Raw genomic sequence first — 18,340 nt, 5'->3', positions numbered from 1 at the left:
ACACCCACCTGAGCAGGTTAATATCTCAGCTTAATATCTCATCCAGAAGATAATACTTCTGACAATGCAGCATTCCCTCAGTACAACAGTAAAGTGTCAGCCTAGATTATGTGCTTAAGGTGGTGCTTGAAGCCACAAGTTTCTGAACTCGAGATGAAAGCTACCACTGGGTCAAGTAATAAATAGCTGTTACTTACTTAGACTTGTGAACTAACTTCAGCTAACTCGTCTTTACTTGAATAGTAACTGCACTGCGGCAGGGGGGGGGGGGAAGGGAGAAAGAGAAATGGTAGCATAGTTGTAATGTTACAGCACTATTAATCCAGACACGAGTTCAAATCCCACGACAGCTGGGGAATTTAAATTCAGTTAAAATGAATCTGAAATAAAAAGCTAATGTCAGTAATGGTGACCATGAAACTACTGGATTGTCCTTTAGGGAAGAAAATCTGCCATCCTTACCTGGTCTGACCTATATGTGACTCCAGACCCACAGCAATGTGGTTGACTCTTAACTGCCCTCTGAAATGGTCCAGCAAGCCACTCAAGGGCAATGCAGGCCTTGCTAGTGACACCCACATCCCATAAATGATTTTTTTTAAGATAATGAAATACAATATTAATGTGAAATAATCCTGTTCTTTCACCAAGTAAGTGGGACAATTACATTGCTGTAAGAGTGAGTCTGACTGGCCCCCAGTCAATCTAAAATCATTGTGACTTGTGGCATAACGTATAACACAAAGCAAGTGTAAAAGGCTGGAGTGTGAACTGGATATCAGGGTTCTGTGATAAAATAACAATCAGAAACACAAGTTTCTGATCCTAAACTTAATTATTAGTATTAATTTCCAGACTAACACAAAACCTTTAATACGAGTATGTATAATGCAAGTAAAGGGATGATATTTGGGAAACTTGTGTGCAGAAAGTGTTTGCAACTTGCAAGTAATCCAGAAATGTTCTATATACATTGATGTTTCTTGTTGGATAATGAGCAAATACACGAGTCAGAAGTGTTCAAACACATTTCATAATGGACCTTCATATTGTCAAAGCAATTTACAAATGGAAAGATTTATTAAATAGAGGCTTTTATTAACAGATTTACAAAATGCAATTACAGCAGAATTCACTATTTACGGAAGTGTATCTGAGGCTCCATGTTATACATTGGTAAATTAGTAGCAAAAAGTTATCAAAGCTCTAAAATATCATAGTATATCTACAAAACGCTGAAAAAGGGTAGTTCCAAAAAAAAACTCAATATTTACATTTTCTTTTGGATTTTAAGCAAAATTAGTCTGATCACATTGTGTTCTTGCTGCTACATAAAGGCTAACAAAACAGGATATTCCACTTGGGATGATCCATAACTAATACATTTCCGCTTTTAAGACCAATTTGCTTCCGATACCAAAAATTCCGTATCATTCGCTCCCCCGCTGTCACTTGTTAATTCTGGTTCATTTTATCCCCCCCACCCCTTCCCCAAAATCGGAACCCAAACAGTGATTTCCGCAAATTTGGGCTGAATTAGAAGCGAATACATGACTGCAATAACAGTCTAATAAAAATGTACTGAAAACATACCATTACAGAGACTTATCAGCTTGAATGCTACGGTTAGCCAGTGAGGCAGGCGCTGTAATAGACAGCATTGCTGGCGTCCGACAGTGCCGAAATGAAACTGCTCTCCTCGCAGGGCACAACTCTTGGGTTCAGTTTCGACAGAGAGACGTGAAAGTTTTGCCCAGAGGCATCCGGACGAGTCCTTGCCAGATTTAAATATTGGTCGAACTCGCTGCGATCAACATCTGTCCAAAGCTCAGTTGGACCCAAGTGTTCCACGTTGTCGAGCTGCTGGGCTTCGGGGGGAGGCGAGAGCTGGCCCAGGTGAGCGGACATGCTGGCCTGACCTCCGGGGCACAGCTGGCTGTAATACAGATGTTGTGGGCTCCGAACCAACTCGGCCACGTTGGCAGAGACTTGGTCAGAGTAGGACAGAGCGCCTGGCTTCTCCCGGCTGTAGTCCATGTGGTGCTGGTAGTTTCTGTAAGATAGACTGCCGTCTTCCTGCATGTGGGTCGGGAAGAACACCGGATCCAACACGTCCAAGGGGGACATCTCGGGTGTGGGCAGGCCATAGTTCTCGAACTCGGAGCCCATGCAGTGTAAATCTCGGTAGTGGCCGAGCGAAGGGAGTTGGTGTTGGCCCGAGTGTCTCCCTTCGTGGTGATTCCGGTTGAAATTGTCACCGCAGCCCCCCTGGCTGCTCCTGAGGCCGGGGCCGTGATTCTGGGGCAGGTTATGGGCCAGAAGGTTGGTCTCCGGCCGCTTGACCTTCTTGCTCTGCTTCTTCCTGCGGGGTCGGTATTTGTAGTTGGGGTGGTCTTGTAGGTGTTGGACCCGGAGTCTCTCCGCCTCTTCCACAAAAGGACGCTTCTCGTCAAAAGGAAGAGATTTCCACGACTGTCCTGTGGGATCACAGAAAAATCATTTCACACACATTAGATTAACTGTCTAGCATAACATGTCGGAAATAAATGAATTGAAAGTATCGAATGAAAGGATGTGTCAGGAATAATTGTTTTACCACAAATGGGTTAGATAAATAGTATATAACGACTGGCTTAAACTCATTGGGAAAAGTTATGAGGGGGGGGCCTTTAGTTCATTTACGAGTTACAATTCTCGCAGCAATAAAATGCGCTCTTTGAAAAGTTGAGACAGACACACATATGCGCGTTAATTTTAATCAACCAACTTTAGATTCAATTTCAACACACGTTACCAAGTCTTGAATATAACCGCTGCTGTATTATCAGCAACATGGAAATGTATGTATTCCCCAGTTAATCAGATGGCATTTCTTTAACCCCCTCCCTCTCTCTCTCTCTCTCTCTAATATATTTATTTGTATCGGTACGGTCATTGAGAAGTGTCTCTGCTTACCAAGCATTTTACTCAGCACTGCATTGTGCAGATCGGGGTTTTGTTGAGCCAACCTTTTTCTTTCGTCCTTTGCCCACACCATGAAAGCGTTCATGGGGCGTCGGATTCGCGATTCGGCGTCCGCTTTGCCCTCCGATTTAGCCGCGGGTTGAGCTGATGCAAGTCCGGATTGAGAGGCAGGACTCTCGGACTGAGCCCATGGAGAAGCGGCCGTGTCCAAGCCAGAACTCCCGGGCTGCGAATCCTCTACACCGCAGTAATCGGCCTCAGAAATACTCATTCCAGCCAAAACACTTTGATCTGACCGCTTACAGCCAGCTGCTTGTAACAGGGGCAGGTTGCTCTATCAATCACAATACTACCTTAAATCTCACTCAGAAACTTCTGTTCTCGGTGCATCTGTTCCAAGTGCAAATATACAGAAGCAGCACCAATCAGAAACCAGGAGGCGTGATTTCACCAATCAAATAAAAAGCAAGTTGTGGAGAGGCGGAGATTTTACCGACAAACTAATGAGGTGCCTGCTGATACTTTAAAGGTGTCTCCTTGTCGGTGAGATGATCATGAACTCATATTTTGGACAGTCTTAATACAATCACCTTCATATACAACATCCAGCAAATAGTATCATACACACGGATTACTTTCGGCATATCATCTGTAAGTGGTTGTAGATTTAAGGCTACAAGTTATGAAAATGCAAGTCGTCGAACTGATTTATTTTTCCCATTGCAGAACGAAGATTGAAAGGAGTCATAGATGCGGGGTTTTAACATGGCGAGAGACGGGATAATGGAACGACAAGTAACGCTGAGCACAAAGTTAGGAAATTTAGGTATAACTATGAAGAGCCGCCTGAAGTCAGATATTCTCCCTAAAAGTAGTGGATATGATAATATGCTAATCGCCTTACGCTAAAGCAATCTGTTGGGTGTTATTTAAGGGCTGGATTTGGTGAGGAACAGGATTGTAAATTACACCGTTCTGTATAGTATTAGGCAGTCCCTCCTATCGAGGATGACCCGCTTCCACACCAAAAAGTGATGAGTTCACAAGTGTTTCAATGAGGGACCTGACATTTTAGGTGGAAGATGCCTGTATGTGGAATCTTTTAACGTGGGCTGGCTGTTGCACACCAGGCACCACACGGGTTTGACAGAACTAGGTCTTGATCCAATATTTAGACAAAAACATTCAAACGTTTTGGTACATAAGCCTTGAGGTACTGACCATGGGATGCCATTTCAAGGAAGGCAACTCTTGTGGTTTGATGGGTAATATGGAGCTTTACTGGTTTACCTTATGGAGAGACAGTGCAGAAACTGTCCTCAGCAAATGAAACGGGTTAGTTAGAGGACTTCCTCGGGCAGATTGTAGGTCGTTGGTGAGACAGTGCAGAAACTGTCCTCAGCAAATGAAACGGGTTAGTTAGAGGACTTCCTCGGGCAGATTGTAGGTCGTTGGTGGAAGAATTAGGAGCTGAATGGTTTGTTTTCTAGTTCTTTCTAATATATTACAGAAGTTGCATTCGCGGGGGCATTTCCAAACATCTCACAATCTGGATTACTTGATGTGCAAGCAAGTTAACATGTCAGTCAACATGTGCACAGCTAGGTCCTAGATACTCCAAATTAAGTGAATAACCAGATCGTTTGTGGTGGTTTTGGAGGGAGGAATGCTACAGAACACCAGAATGCCATGGGATCTTTTGTGTCTATCTGAACAGTCAGGGCCTTAGTTTAGTAAAATCACCAACCAACTAACAATACAGCACTCAACACCGCACTGAAATATCAGCCGAACTCATGTGTTCAAATCCTGGATTGAAATGACAATTTTCCAAATTACAGGGGGGCAGGATTATAAACGGAGCTATCGGGCACACGTGTGGATATTAAAACTAGACCAGAGACAATGTTAAAATAGATCTCTGTTTATTTTTATGTTTCCTACATTACAACAGTGACTGCTCTTCAAAAAGTAATTCATTGGCTGTAAAACGCTTTGGGACATCCGGTGGTCGTGAAAGGCGCTATATAAATTCAAGTCTTTCGTTTAAACGTATACTATTCATTTGTGCGGGTTAAACGTGCTATAACTGTTAATTTTAGCATCTTGAAACATTCCATTTTTTTAATAAGCACGATCAAATACAATACATCATCTGGCGAGCGGTTGGTCCTGAACAAGCATGTTCAGGTACAGCACTTCTGCCGTTCCAATGTAACATCTTAGAATAATCATACTGCCTTTAAAATTATATAAAAAATCTAGAATTGAAAAACATGCTCTATTTATATGATTATGTTTATTGTTTTTTCTATTCGAATAGACCGGTCCAAAATATGGGATCTATCAGATCAATGAATCTTTCGGGAGGTTTAACCCACCCAGCATACAGAAACTTCATTAACTAGCGGTGTATAACTAAACTGAGATCGTCCATCATTTCACATGTGAATTGTTCATTATATAAGTATTTAAGTGTGATTTACCGATATGTATCACTGATAAAATGGCAATAATTGAATTTGGTGACAATATAATTCCACACGGATTTGTCCATTGGTAATGACATTTAGTTAACAAATTAACAAATATTTTATTCTAAGTTCCATAGTTGCTCGGTTCTGATCAGATATTTTATTGGGACATCTTGCAGAGCAATTAATGTTTTGTTTGGTCCATTTTGTCCCTTGTTTCTTCTTATTTACGGCGATTACAAATATGTGAGAGTGTACTGATGTAGATTTAAGTACTTCTATTGTAATATCGTGTATTGGTGCTGCACACATTCTAACCTGATTATACAGCAGATTAAAGAGTGTACATTTACATTGCGCATTACTGATCCTAACTTCCTCTCAAAGAATACTTTAGAAGTGTAGTCGCTATTATGATGTGGGTTATGATCACAGCCAATTTGCACACAGCAAGATCCCGCAAACAACACCGAGGCATTGACTAGTTCAGGTGACTTGATGCTGGTTGGGGGATAAATGTTAAACTCCCCTGCTGGTTTAATCTTTCACACACACACACCACACACACACACACACACACCTGAGCGGGCCTTGGTTTAACATCTTATCGCAGAGACATATACAGCATTTCCTTAGTACCATTAACCGGGATTAGGCGCTCAAATCCTGGAGTAGAGTTTGAATCCACAATATTCTGACTCAGAGGTGAGAGTGCGGATCCCCTGATCGCAATTAAGCGTGTTACCATGTTGCAATTCTAAACGTCAAGTGTACTGTTGAGTTAGAACATGTTTTTCTTTGAACAGAACCATTTTCTGTATCTCTTTCATGTCCTGGTAGTTCTGTACACTGGCAGTGTTCTTGAAAGCAGCTTCCGACTAGCTTTAAGATGGGAAACCCTGGTTAAATACAGTGTAGTGCAGTTTTTCATCTTTGCGTTTCCTTAGTTTTGATTGTTCGGAAATGTTAATAGCGGGTTTGACAAAATTATTGCTACTGTTGTTGACATGCCAGCTGAAGAAACGATCCATCATCGTTATACCAATTCATATTTAAACTAATTGATAGCTCGATTGCGATCACCGCAATGTCGTTCAATATAACTTTGGTTTTAGGTCAAATTAAATCGAAAATGTCTTTAATTCTCGACGGTTGCTTTTCCAGTGTATTAGATCGCCACCTCTGCACTTTAGACTTTTAAGAAATTAGACAACGAACAGTATTGGAATGTCAAGTTCGAAAGAAGCTAGAAAATGAAGCGCCCAATTACAAGAGCCACACTTACTAGTCTTGCAAAAGTTTACTGATTGGGTGTAAATGGACTCTCAGAATTTATTCTAAATTCCATTAAAAATTGACGTTATTATGTTAACGAGTAAATCCACTCCCTATTTATTTTATCAGTTTAAAAAAATATTTTATCCCCTTTAATACCAAGTGCTGAAATGAAAGAGCTAACATTTAAATATATTTACAACTAAATTTATTGAGTACAATGCAGGAAATATCGATCTGTTCGCTATCTTATGATTGACAGGTAATTAATGTTTTCTTGTCAATTTCTTTCGAGTGATTTTTCTATCTTTAGCCATAAGTTTTCAGAAAACAGATACCAACACCCCCTCCCACCCCCGAAAGTTATTACATATTCTACGTAAAATAACTAATGTGGGAGTTCCGATAAGCTTAGGAAGAGCAAACCATTTAATAAAACCCATTATTACATTTGTACTGTTCTTAAAGAAACAAATCTTCATTAAAATGAATACTTCTTGCACATAAGAATTATTCAACGCATTTAATATCACGAGATAAGTAATCGAAATGTATAATTGCAAACAAAAAGTCATCAATAAATACTATTTCGTCATGGGTCGCAATTAGTTATTTTATTGTGCAATTAATGGCTGTAAATAAAAACTAATTACTACAGTTTTAATCAAATTTACGAACATTTAAAAATATTAACTCTCAAAACTGAATTACTAGCTGCTTGGTGCAGTTACTAATATCCCAGGGATGGTAAAAATGGTTTAAGAAGTTGTACTCGAATCTGATGTTTGTTTTGGGTGCAATGACTGAAACGGTGTTCGTACAATGCTGAGATTTCCAGCATTTACTGTTTTTATTTTAGTACAATACTTGTTCTGGAACAATTTTTGAAGTTGTAAATACAATTTGGCATATCGATTTTTAAATAACAACGACATGTTTATGTTACTGCTGGAGAATTTATTTCAGCTATCAGTAATCATTTGTCCATCTGCTTTCCACTTCACCGTGGGCATCAAGCGAAAGATGCCTTACGCTCTTGGCAACTAATTGCAACAGTCCGCCCTGCAGTTCCAGGAACAAAGTGATCAGAGCCAAGGGAGGATCTGGAAAGTGCTTCTGATCCACATCAGCACGGCAGAACTTAGTTCACATTTAAAGTGAACTCACAAATAATGTCTCATAAATAAGAACCTGCTATCCTCCCTTGAATCAGAAGCATAACAAAATGTACCTTTAAAACTGGAAGAAACCGAAGTATAGATTGGCCCACCGTGACTTGCTGTGGTTAAAAAAAGTGTTTGGTGCAGTACCCATTGTATGATATGTGCAAGTTAAAATCATTTCTTATTTTCAGAGCATTTAATCATCCACAGTAAATGTTACTAAGCCCAATCATTTCATCAGTTACTTCCTGTATGTGTTTTGTACCTCTCATTGCACTTTCTCTTGCATCACCTTATCCAAGTTCAAATGCACCTGTGCTTTGGATCTCACTTTAACCTCACATGCTCTATTTTATATTAAAAATGACAAATAAAAAGAGAAACATCTCCAAAAAGTTTAAACCGCCTCGTATCGTATAGCAAAACCTGCATAAATACATAAAATGACTGGGCAACTAAGAAGAATGTGTTTGTCCTTGTTCACTGTAGGGTGAATCTTCTTCAGCAGCTAAATGCCTTCTCCAGAATGGTCACATTGTACCAAGAGTAGAATATGGGCAACACATCCACATTTACTCCCTGCCATTCACTTAGGCCCAATTATATAGCAACAAATGAAAAGGCCTCCTTTAGCATTTCTTAGGCTCTATTTATACCGCAGATACCAGTGGTATCTCGTTTACACTACCATATCTTTCTATTCCCTTTGCTCTCATGTACTCGTCTAGTTTCCTTTTGAAAGCAACTAAACTATTTGCCTCAACCTCTTCCTGTGGTAGCGACTTCCAAATTCTAACCTCTCTCTGAGTAAAGAAATTTCTCCTTACTTCCCTATTGGATTTATGAATAACCATCCTGTATTTATGTCCCTTGCTTTTGGATTCTCCCACAAGTTAAAGGGAAAATTCTACCTTCTTGCTCTATAAATTGTCACATCATTCAAGAGCATCACTTGCATTCAAATATAAGATCCTCTGGGGCTCCTCTCCCAGTGGTTAAAATTTAAATGTTTTACAGAGTACAGACAGGCGTGTTCAGGTCCAGGTAGACTTATAGGGGCCAAAATTGTCTGTTTTTTTAAGGCCCGTTAGTAATGAGGTGGAAAGGAGTTACCGCCCGGTCGGGTCAGTCGCAGCGACGATCATGACATTGCCCTCCTCTTCTGGGGAGACACAAAAGCTTACCGTCCCGCTCCACCCCCATCCGCCCCGCTCGTCTCGCATGGCAACAAAGATGTCATCACATGTGCGGCACCTGGTCACCGCCCTGGAAGAGAACTTGTCGATGCCAACAACAGCTTTTCCTGTCGCTGTCAAGCTGAAACGCCAGTGCTATTTAAAGGCGCACTGTGGCTGCTACCATTTCTGTTGGTGAAAAGTTTCTGAGGAGTTTAGGGCTTGTAGCTTTGGTGGCTGAAGCCGCCTTCACTGATTACTTTCCCTCAATTTCACACCAGCTGCCATGCTTCCCCTTGCTTAAATAGTGATGATTAGCAGAGTGGGCCATTGCTTGTGACTGATTGGGTCCGTGCTGGCAGTCGACCACCTTCTCCACATTCTGTATCACAGGATGCTTCGGAGAAGTCAACAGCGCCAGCAATTACAGATGCAGAGGCATCGGGAGAGGGAGAGAGATATGATCCCACAGGTAGATGGAGATGGGCATATAGTTGGCTATGCAACGGACCACAGAGAGGGTGGTGAAGAAGGGTGTGGAGGAGGCCCTGCAGATGGGTAGGGAGCTGGCCGTGAGGAAGGGCGTGCAGCAAGGAGAAGGGGCAGGAATGTGGACCCACACAGCCAGAGAGAAAGGGACATGGAGGGGAAAGGGCAACAACAGCAGCATCAGGCAGATGGCCAGCAGCAGGAGCATCCAGAGGATCATGACCAGGACGCACAGGGCGATGAGAAAGTGGCCAGATCAAGACGCAGACACAGATGTGGTGGTGGAAGGCCCTATGCTCCGAGGGTCTTCCGACAACAGTTTTCATACATCGACCTGACTGATGAGCAGTGTCTCCGGAGACTGCGATTCAGGAAAGGGAGCTCTACCACCTACTGCAGGCGGACCGGAACCTCAACAAGGATGAAGATGGCCCTCTCAGTGGCAGCCAAGGTCACCATCGCCCTCAAATTCTATGCCACTGGATCTTTGCAGGAAGCCACAGCACACATCTCCAACACCTAGCAGTTTGCTGCCCATTGCTCCATCCGTCAGGTCACAGATGCTCTCTACAAGAGGAGGAGGGACTTCATCTCATTTCCAATGACCAGAGAGAAACAGATGGAGTGGTCAACTGGCTTCCTCAGGATAGCGGGCTTCCCCATGATGCAGGGCACCATAGACTACACCCATGTCACATTGATGGCGCCACAGAATAATCCGGAGATCTTCTGAAACCGAAAAGGATACCATTCACTCAATGTGCAGTTGGTGTACGACCACAGACGCCAAATCATGGCCGTTGATGCCCGCTATCCTGGCAGCAGCCACGCTGTCTTCATTCTGCACCAGACCAGTGTGTCAAGTGTATTTGTGCCCACAAATGAAGGTCGCGGCTGGCTCCTAGGAGACACATGGCTTGTGACTCCCGTCCACAACCCCGAGGAGTCAGAGCTCGACCTCGCCTATGGGAGTCGCTACAAGGATGCGAAGTTACCAGATGCGAGTGCTTGATTTTGGATGTATTCTGTGGCAGTCTTGCCCAGCAATCTGACAATGGTAGTCATGCCGCCACCAGGAGCATCTTTGAGCAGGCCATCAGAATCCTGAAACAATGCTTTCGCTGCCTTGATCGTTCAGGTGGAGTCCTGCAGTACTCGCCTGACCACATGTCCCTATTTGTCGTCGTCTGCTGCATGCTTCGCAACCTGGTAATCATGAGGGCACAGCCATTGGCCGACGACATAGCCGCAGCGCCGAAGGAGGAGGAACAGGAGAAGCATCAGGAGTAGGAGGAGGTGGTTCAGCAGGAGATACACAGGGTGGTTCAGCCGGCACGCAGGAGGTGCCATCACCATCCGGATCCTGCAAGGGAGATCCGCGACCATCTCATAGCACCTGATTCCAATAAAGCACTCACCATTTGCACCTTCCTCTGTGCATCCCTGTGCCAACAGCAATGAGCCCTTACACACGTGATTCCCTGTACTGAAATGAGACACAACAACAAACAAAGCTTCCAATCAACATTTATGGAACAAAAAGTGCAGCAACATCTTTTACTTGTGCATTTCCTTACAGCCCCTTTTACGTATACCTAATCTAGAACTTCGCCACAGTGTCTCCCCTGTGGCTGCAGCATGGCTGGTGGAAGGCTGCTCTATTTCATGTCCAGATGCTACCAATGTCCTTCTAGAACGCCTGTGACCAGCTCTGGCCCTAGAAAGGCCGGCTGCAGACTGCACCGCCTCAGGCTGGGTGCCAGCAGTCTGGAATGACTAGGTGCCAGCCATGGCTGGTTGCAATGATGGAGTGGCAGGGCTGGGATCAGGAATGCTGTCCTCCTGAGAGAGGTGTTTTGGATCGATAATAATAGACCCAGGTTCAGGATCTGGATGAATGAAGTAAAGATAAAACACCGTTTACTGAGAGAAAAGAAACATAATACAGTTTACGAAGAAAAGAGAAGTATGATAAGATGCAACAAAGCTCACAGTCTTCGGCCCATCGGGAACTTCGCAATGACGGCTGGTCAGGAGCTTTGGGGGTCCTGGAACCGCTCGCGAATCACAGTCCAAGGTGAAGTTCAAAGAGCTACTGGACAGTTCCGTTCCTTTATACTATTGAACAAACATGGGTGCATGTGGCTTATGGCCAACTCCTAATCTGTAAGGCCCCAGTTGTTCTTCCACAAAGCATGAGACCTCGAGGTGCCGATCGTCACATAAACAAGATGGTGTGCGCATCAAGGTCTCTCTCTCTCTCTCTCTCTCTCTCTCTGCATCAACCACATTCCACGAGGCATGAAGCAGAAAACACACTGTAAATGTCGGAATATCATAATTAACCTTATGTGATTACCCCTATACAATACAGAGAACAGCAGGTTCCTGTTCCAATGACCGAGTGCCACTCCCCCAGGGCAGCACCTTGGCATCCCCACCAAGCTGCTCGAGCACAGTTGCGTGGGCTGCTGCAACACCATGAGATCCACAGCGATGGCAGCAGTCAGAGCTCACGTGGCATCCAGCTGAGACTGCATGAGAGCAGTCAAAGACTCAATGCCACCAGCCATTGACTGCATGACAGCAGAACGACATTGCGTGGCATCTGGTTGAGACTGCATGAAAGCAGTGTGAGCATCCATGCCACCAACCATTGTCCGCACTAAGACAGAGCTCCCGCCTGTGCTGCAATAGAAGTTGCCACATCGCCCAGGACACTCGTCATGAGATCTGTATCCACACGGTGTTTCTGGGAGTTCACCATTGTCTGCACACTGGCAATGATTGAATCCATGATGTGCGCAGAGCTGTATGTAATGCAGGAGGCGGACTCCTCCACGCTCCTTACCACTTGTGACAGGCTCTCGGACACCCGTGTCATTGCCCCTATCATTTTTGGAGTGCATGGCAAGCACCCTTTGTATGAACGCCCCCACGTCGAGCTCCTTATCCGAGTCCTGTGCAGCAGAACTCGCGTGCAAACTCGCCCTCCGGGGAGCTGGATCCCAAGCTCCCCTTTCCCCTTGACCTTGCTGCAGCCCGCTAGGCCCCGGTGCATCACCCAGTTCAGACCCCGCTCCTAAGCTAAGCTGTAAAGAATGCGTACTGCCAGTATCTGAGCTGGTTGGTGCGAATGAGAAAAGCAGAAAGGCAGTGCTTCGATCTGGGTCTTCCTCTACCTCCTCCTCCTGCAACATTTCCTCGCTGGGCTCTGAGGGCTCAGGGGGTTCAGGCACAGGCTCATCTGCGTCCGAGACATTGTCTGCAAGCATAAATGGCACAAAAGTCGTGCAAAGGTGAGGGAAGGGATCAGCCATGTAGGAACAAAGGTGCCCATATTGTTGAGCGTCAAAATGATAGACCTTTGTGTAATAGCGTGCAAATGGCATGAAAGGCAGGGCTTGACCTACCAATGCGGCTCCCCAGCAGGATCCATGGTCCCAACGGCCACGGGGCAGCCAACCTGCAGTCCCATAAGCCACAGTACTCTTTCCTCCGTATCATTGAGCTGGCGCATTTGTGCCTCTCCACCTATCGGTTCTCTGCTGCTCACGATGGTTATGTGCCATCTTGGCCTACAAAGCAAATAAAGGTTGGTGAGTAACAGTCCAGGTAGGCATGTGGAAAACATGGATGTGCAGCTTAAGGAGCTGTAATTCTAAGCAACAAATGAAAGGGTGCAACAAGTGTGAGTAGGCACAGATGACATATGGTGGAGTCCTCGCTGAAATGTGTTTTGCTGAGTGCACACAGAGACTGGTCGGTAATGGTTGAGGAAATAGCCGGAGGCTCAGCGGCTGCCGTTCAATCATTGGGGCAGCATGTACTTAGTTTCACCACTCGAGTGATGTTGCTGAACCTCTTTCGGCACTGAGTTGCTGTGTGGTCCACTATTGAGCTGCCCAACACCTAGGCAGACACCTCTGCCCAAGCTTTGCAGAAGACTAGCCAAGAGGGCCTCCCAGACTCCGGAAATAGGAGGTGCCTCCTGTCCTCCACAGCTTGCACCAGCGTTTCCATTTGGGCATCTGAAAATCTGGTTGCCCTTGTGCTGCCTCTCGGAGTTCCCATTGATGCACGAAACATACACCAGACGATCCAATTGAACTGATGAGAATGACCATAACCTTCCTGAAAGACATGCCCTTTAGGAAGAACCGGGACTAGGTGCCTCGTTATGACTGAATGAGAGTCCGGTGAAATTGGGTGCTCAGTCGTTCATCCTGCCCCTGCAGCGACCTGTGGAGGCCATTTCCGCCACCGTCCCCCCCAACACCGCCTCACTCCGTTTTTTGAGAAAAAGTCCTGAATATCGCTCCATTCTCCGCCCCATCTTTACGAGCGCTAAATCTTCAGTTAATTCAAATTATCCGCCCCGAACGGGGAGGAGTGCAATTTCGGCCCCAAAATGTCCAATGCACTTTTCGGATCTTTTGGTGGAGTTACTCTACGCGGTATCAAACTGAAGTACCGTAAAACTCTTTACTTCAGGACTTCTCACACGACTGTAATCCAGAGTCGGTTTAAGCCTCACCTGCAGAATTATACAGCAACTTTCTTTCACTGCAAAGTGGAAATGCTTTCTAGTGCTGCTGAAGTTACAGTAAACCTTCAATCTCTTAAGCTGGAATCGTTATGACTAGTTTTGGCTGACGGTAGTGTGAATGCATTATCAAGTTGTCAGTTTAGAGAAATTAAACCACATTCCAATTAGTTATTCTTCCTCCAATTTAAACACTGCAGGATTTGCAAACCATCCAAATAGATGAATCAGTGTTAGAATACAACAACACCACAGACACTGATGCAAAATTACGTAAAATAAAGTCTTGAGAAATTTTCAATTTGAAATACAGTAATTAAAATTATTGCAAAAAATCTTGGAAATCTAATAAAAAGATTTGCCACCTAGCACTCAAGCCGCCCACAAGATAAATGCGAGTGGGAAGGTCACTGCTAATTCACTCATTCATGCAGAGAAATCTAACCTTCCCCATTACAGCTGGTTTTATTTCTCTTCACTTCCTTCTCCACCCTTCCCAATTAAAGACCGCAAAATAAAATTAGCTCTATTAATGTCAATCCAGTTTCCAGTAATCATGTTACAATCTAAAGCCTAAAGAATGTGACATCTTAATGTAGCAGCCTGAATTTGAAAGGGCATGAGACAGCTTGTTTGGACAGTGAAACACCATGCTACTGGTACTGAAGGTTTGCTCTCAAGGTTTTCATGCATTATTACAACATTAATTAAGAATGCCCAATGTCACACTGAATTGGGTTAAAGTTGGTGTTATTCTCTTTTTCAGCAAAAACACACTTCATCCAACCAGCATATAATAGAGAAAAAATACAACTTTTTATTTTACTTTTGTGCCCAAGTATTTTCAAACAATACCACAAATACACAAATTTTGTGTTGTGTTTGATTATTTGTGTGTAATGACATTGTTATTTTAGTACATCTATAACATGAAAGGGTAAATTCACAATCTCGAACTCCCAGGAAGTGCACATCCGAGAATCAGCACTATAGTGTTGTCGTCTGATATCTCACCTGCACTCTTTTGAGTGTAGCTCCCCATTGTCAGTGAGGATCAGTGAATTTATCTGTGAAGGTCTTTTCATCATCATACGCAGTCCCTCGGAATCGAGGAGGACTTGCTTCCACTCCCAAAGTGAGTTCTTTGATGGCGGAACAGTCCGATACGAGACCCACAGACCCTGTTACAGGTGGGATAGACATTTGTCGAGGGAGGGGGCCGGTGGGGCTGATTTGCTGCACGCTCCTTCCGCTGCCTGCGCTTGGCCTCTTCATGCTCTTTGCGTTGAGACTCGAAGAGCTCAACGCCTTCCCGGATGGACTTTCTCCACCTCGGGCGGTCTGCGGCCAGGGTCTCCCAGGTGTCAGTGGTGATGTCGCACTTTACCAGTGAAGCTTTGAGGGTGTCCTTATAATGTTTCCGCTGTCCTCCTTTGGCCCATTTACCATGAAGGAGCTCCGCATAAAGCATTTGCTTAGGGAGTCTTGTATCTGGCATGCGTACTATGTGGTCTGCCCAGCGAAGCTGATCGAGTGTGGTCAGTGTTTCAATACTGGGGATGTTAGCCTGGTCGAGGACACTGATGTTGGTGCGCCAGTCCTCCCAGGGGATTTGCAGGATCTAGCGGAGACATCGTTGGTGATATATCTCCAGCGACTTGAGGTGCCTTCTATACATCGTCCATGTCTCAGATCCATACAGGAGGGCGGGTATTATTACAGCCCTATAGACCATGAGCTTGGTGGTAGATTTGAGGGCCCGGTCTTCAAACACTCTTTTCCTCAGACGGCCGAAGGCTGCGCTGGCGCACTGGAGGTGATGTTGAATCTCCGCATCAATGTCTGCCTTTGTTGATAAGAGGCTCCCGAGATATGAGAAATGGTCCACGTTGTTCAGGGCCACGCCAGGGTTGGAAAAGACACAGCCCTCTGGGGAGGCGTGATTGACAGAGAGGGGGTGGGGAAAGCCAACTCCAGCGGTACCCTACTCCTGACAAAATGTCTAGAACATGAACTCCTCATCGCCAATACCCTGTTCCACCAGAGGGATAAATACAAGGCATTGTGGCAACAGTTTCGCTCCAAACATTGGCACCTGCTTGACTATGTCATCGTCCGAGCCAGGGATCACAAGGATGTGCGCATCACCCGCCCCATGGCAGGAGCTGATGGCTGCTGGACGGACCACCGCCTAATCCGATCCATCATCAACATTAACATTGCCCCAAAGCAGAGGGGACAGCAGAAGCAGTTCCGCAAAAACATTAATGCTGGGGCACTTAGAGACTCAGTTAAGAGAGCCCTATACAGCCAGCGCCTCACAGCCAAATCTGGTGTGCCTTGATGACCCTGAGATGCTGAATCCCCATAGCGCTTGGTCTGCCCTCCAGGCCTCTATAACCAGTGCCTGTGAAGAGACAATTGGTCACTCAACCAGAAAACACCGGGACTGGTTTGGTGAAAATGATCAGGAGATCGAAGAACTAATAGATTGTAAGCGCAGAGCATTTCTGAGCCTCAAGCAACAGCCCAACTCTGGAGCTGCAAAACAACATTACAGACAGCTCAAGGCTCAGGTCCAACAAAAAACTCGGGACCTAAAGAACAGATGGTGGATTGAGAAAGCACAGGAGATACAACAACTGGCCGACAGCCAAGATATGCGAGGATTCTTCGCTGCAGTCAAGGCCACCTACTGTCCAAACTCCCAAGGCCCCACCTCACTCCTAGCCAAGAACAGGGAAACACTCATCAAGGACGCCGAGGCTGTCAGGGCTCGATGGAAGGAGCACTTTGAAGATCTCCTCAATCGAGACTCTGCCTTTGACTCGAGTGTTCTCGATTCCATCCCGCAGCAAGCGACCCGCCATCAACTCAGTGAAACTCCACCTTTGCACAAGGTAGGCAAAGCCATAAAACAGCTTAAGAATAACAAGGCTACGGGTGCGGATGGAATCCCTGCTGAGGCGCTAAAATATGGCGGCGAGGCGCTGATACATTACCTCATCTCTCTCACCTGGAGGGAGGAGAGCATGCCGGGAGATCTCAGAGATGCAGTGATTGTGACCATTTTTAAAAAGGGGGACAAGTCTGACTGTGGCAACTACAGGGGAATCTCCCTGCTTTCAGCCACTGGGAAAGTTGTCGCTTGAGTTCTCCTCAATCGTCTTCTTCCTATGGCCGAGGAGCTCCTCCCGGAATCACAAGCGGATTTCGTCCCCTATGGGGCACAACATACATGATCTTTGCAGCACGCCAGTTGCAGGTAAAATGCAGGGAGTAGCGCCAGCCCTTTTACATGGCCTTTTTCGATCTTACAAAGGCCTTTGACACTGTCAACTGTGAGGGTCTATGGAGCATCCTCCTCTGTTTCAGATGCCCCCAAAAGTTTGTCAACATCCTTCGCCTGTTTCATGATGATATGCAGGCCGTGATCCTTACCAACGGATCCATTACAGACCCAATCCACATCTGGACCAGGGTCAAATGGGGCTGCGTTATCGCTCAAACTCTCTTCTCAATCTTTCACGCCGCCATGCTCCACCTCACAGTCAACAAGCTCCCCGCTGGAGTGGAACTAAACTACAGAACCAGTGGGAAGCTGTTTAACCTACGCCGCCTCCAGGCCAGGTCCAAGATCACCCCAGCCTCTGTCGTTGAGCTGCAGTATGCGGACAACGCCTGCGTCTGTGCACATTCAGAGGCTGAATTCCAGGATATAGTCAATGTATTCACTGAGGCATATGAAAGCATAGGCCTTACGCTTAACATCCGTAAGCTAATGGTCCTCCACCAGCCTGTCACAGCCGCACAGCACTGCCCTCCAATCATCAAGAAGGTCTTTTATTTAGTGCTTATCTGTAGGCCCCAATTTTAACGAGGAGGCGGAGAGTAACGGGGGCAATTTTGCGGTCGGGAAACCTAGAAGAACTGGTTTCCCTCAGGTCCTAATTAGTGCGGGGAGGGGAGGGTTCAGGTGAGTGGAAATGTAAAAAGTCAAAGAATAAGGAGAAGGCAATGGAGCAGGGCAGCACTGGGGGAAATGAAAAACAGAGCATGACAGGAAGGGACAGAATTTATAAACATAAAAGTGTATCAGAAAGTCAGGTCAAAGTAGGAAAAAATTTTATAAAAACAAATTTAAAAGCTCTTTATCTGAAATGCACGCAGCATTCGTAACAAAATAGATGAGTTGACGGCACAAATAGATACAAATGGGTATGATCTAACAGCCATTACAGAGACGTGGTTGCA

At 45.2% G+C, this 18,340-nt stretch overlaps 1 protein-coding gene and 1 long non-coding RNA gene across 2 annotated transcripts; one reads left to right on the top strand and one right to left on the bottom strand.

The window, feature by feature from the left end:
• Positions 1-1,077: 1,077 nt before the first annotated feature.
• Positions 1,078-3,329, bottom strand: sox18 (SRY-box transcription factor 18). Its single transcript, XM_070895076.1, has 2 exons — positions 2,956-3,329; positions 1,078-2,477 (listed from the first exon to the last, which is right to left on the bottom strand). The coding sequence occupies exons 1-2, from the start codon at positions 3,233-3,235 to the stop codon at positions 1,627-1,629; spliced, it is 1,131 nt and encodes a 376-aa protein (XP_070751177.1). The 5' UTR covers positions 3,236-3,329; the 3' UTR covers positions 1,078-1,626.
• Positions 3,330-3,519: 190 nt separating this feature from the next.
• LOC139277063 (uncharacterized) lies at positions 3,520-5,800 on the top strand. The gene is made up of 3 exons (XR_011596030.1): positions 3,520-3,615; positions 3,691-3,790; positions 5,288-5,800. It is a non-coding gene; the product is annotated as an uncharacterized lncRNA (long non-coding RNA).
• The last annotated feature ends 12,540 nt before the right edge of the window (positions 5,801-18,340 follow it).

The sequence above is a fragment of the Pristiophorus japonicus genome, chromosome 12, assembly GCF_044704955.1.
Source record: "Pristiophorus japonicus isolate sPriJap1 chromosome 12, sPriJap1.hap1, whole genome shotgun sequence".
NCBI classification, from domain to species: Eukaryota; Metazoa; Chordata; class Chondrichthyes; family Pristiophoridae; genus Pristiophorus; species Pristiophorus japonicus.
The sequence above is the reverse complement of the archived record's forward strand: the minus strand, read 5'-3'. Positions and strand labels throughout refer to the sequence as shown.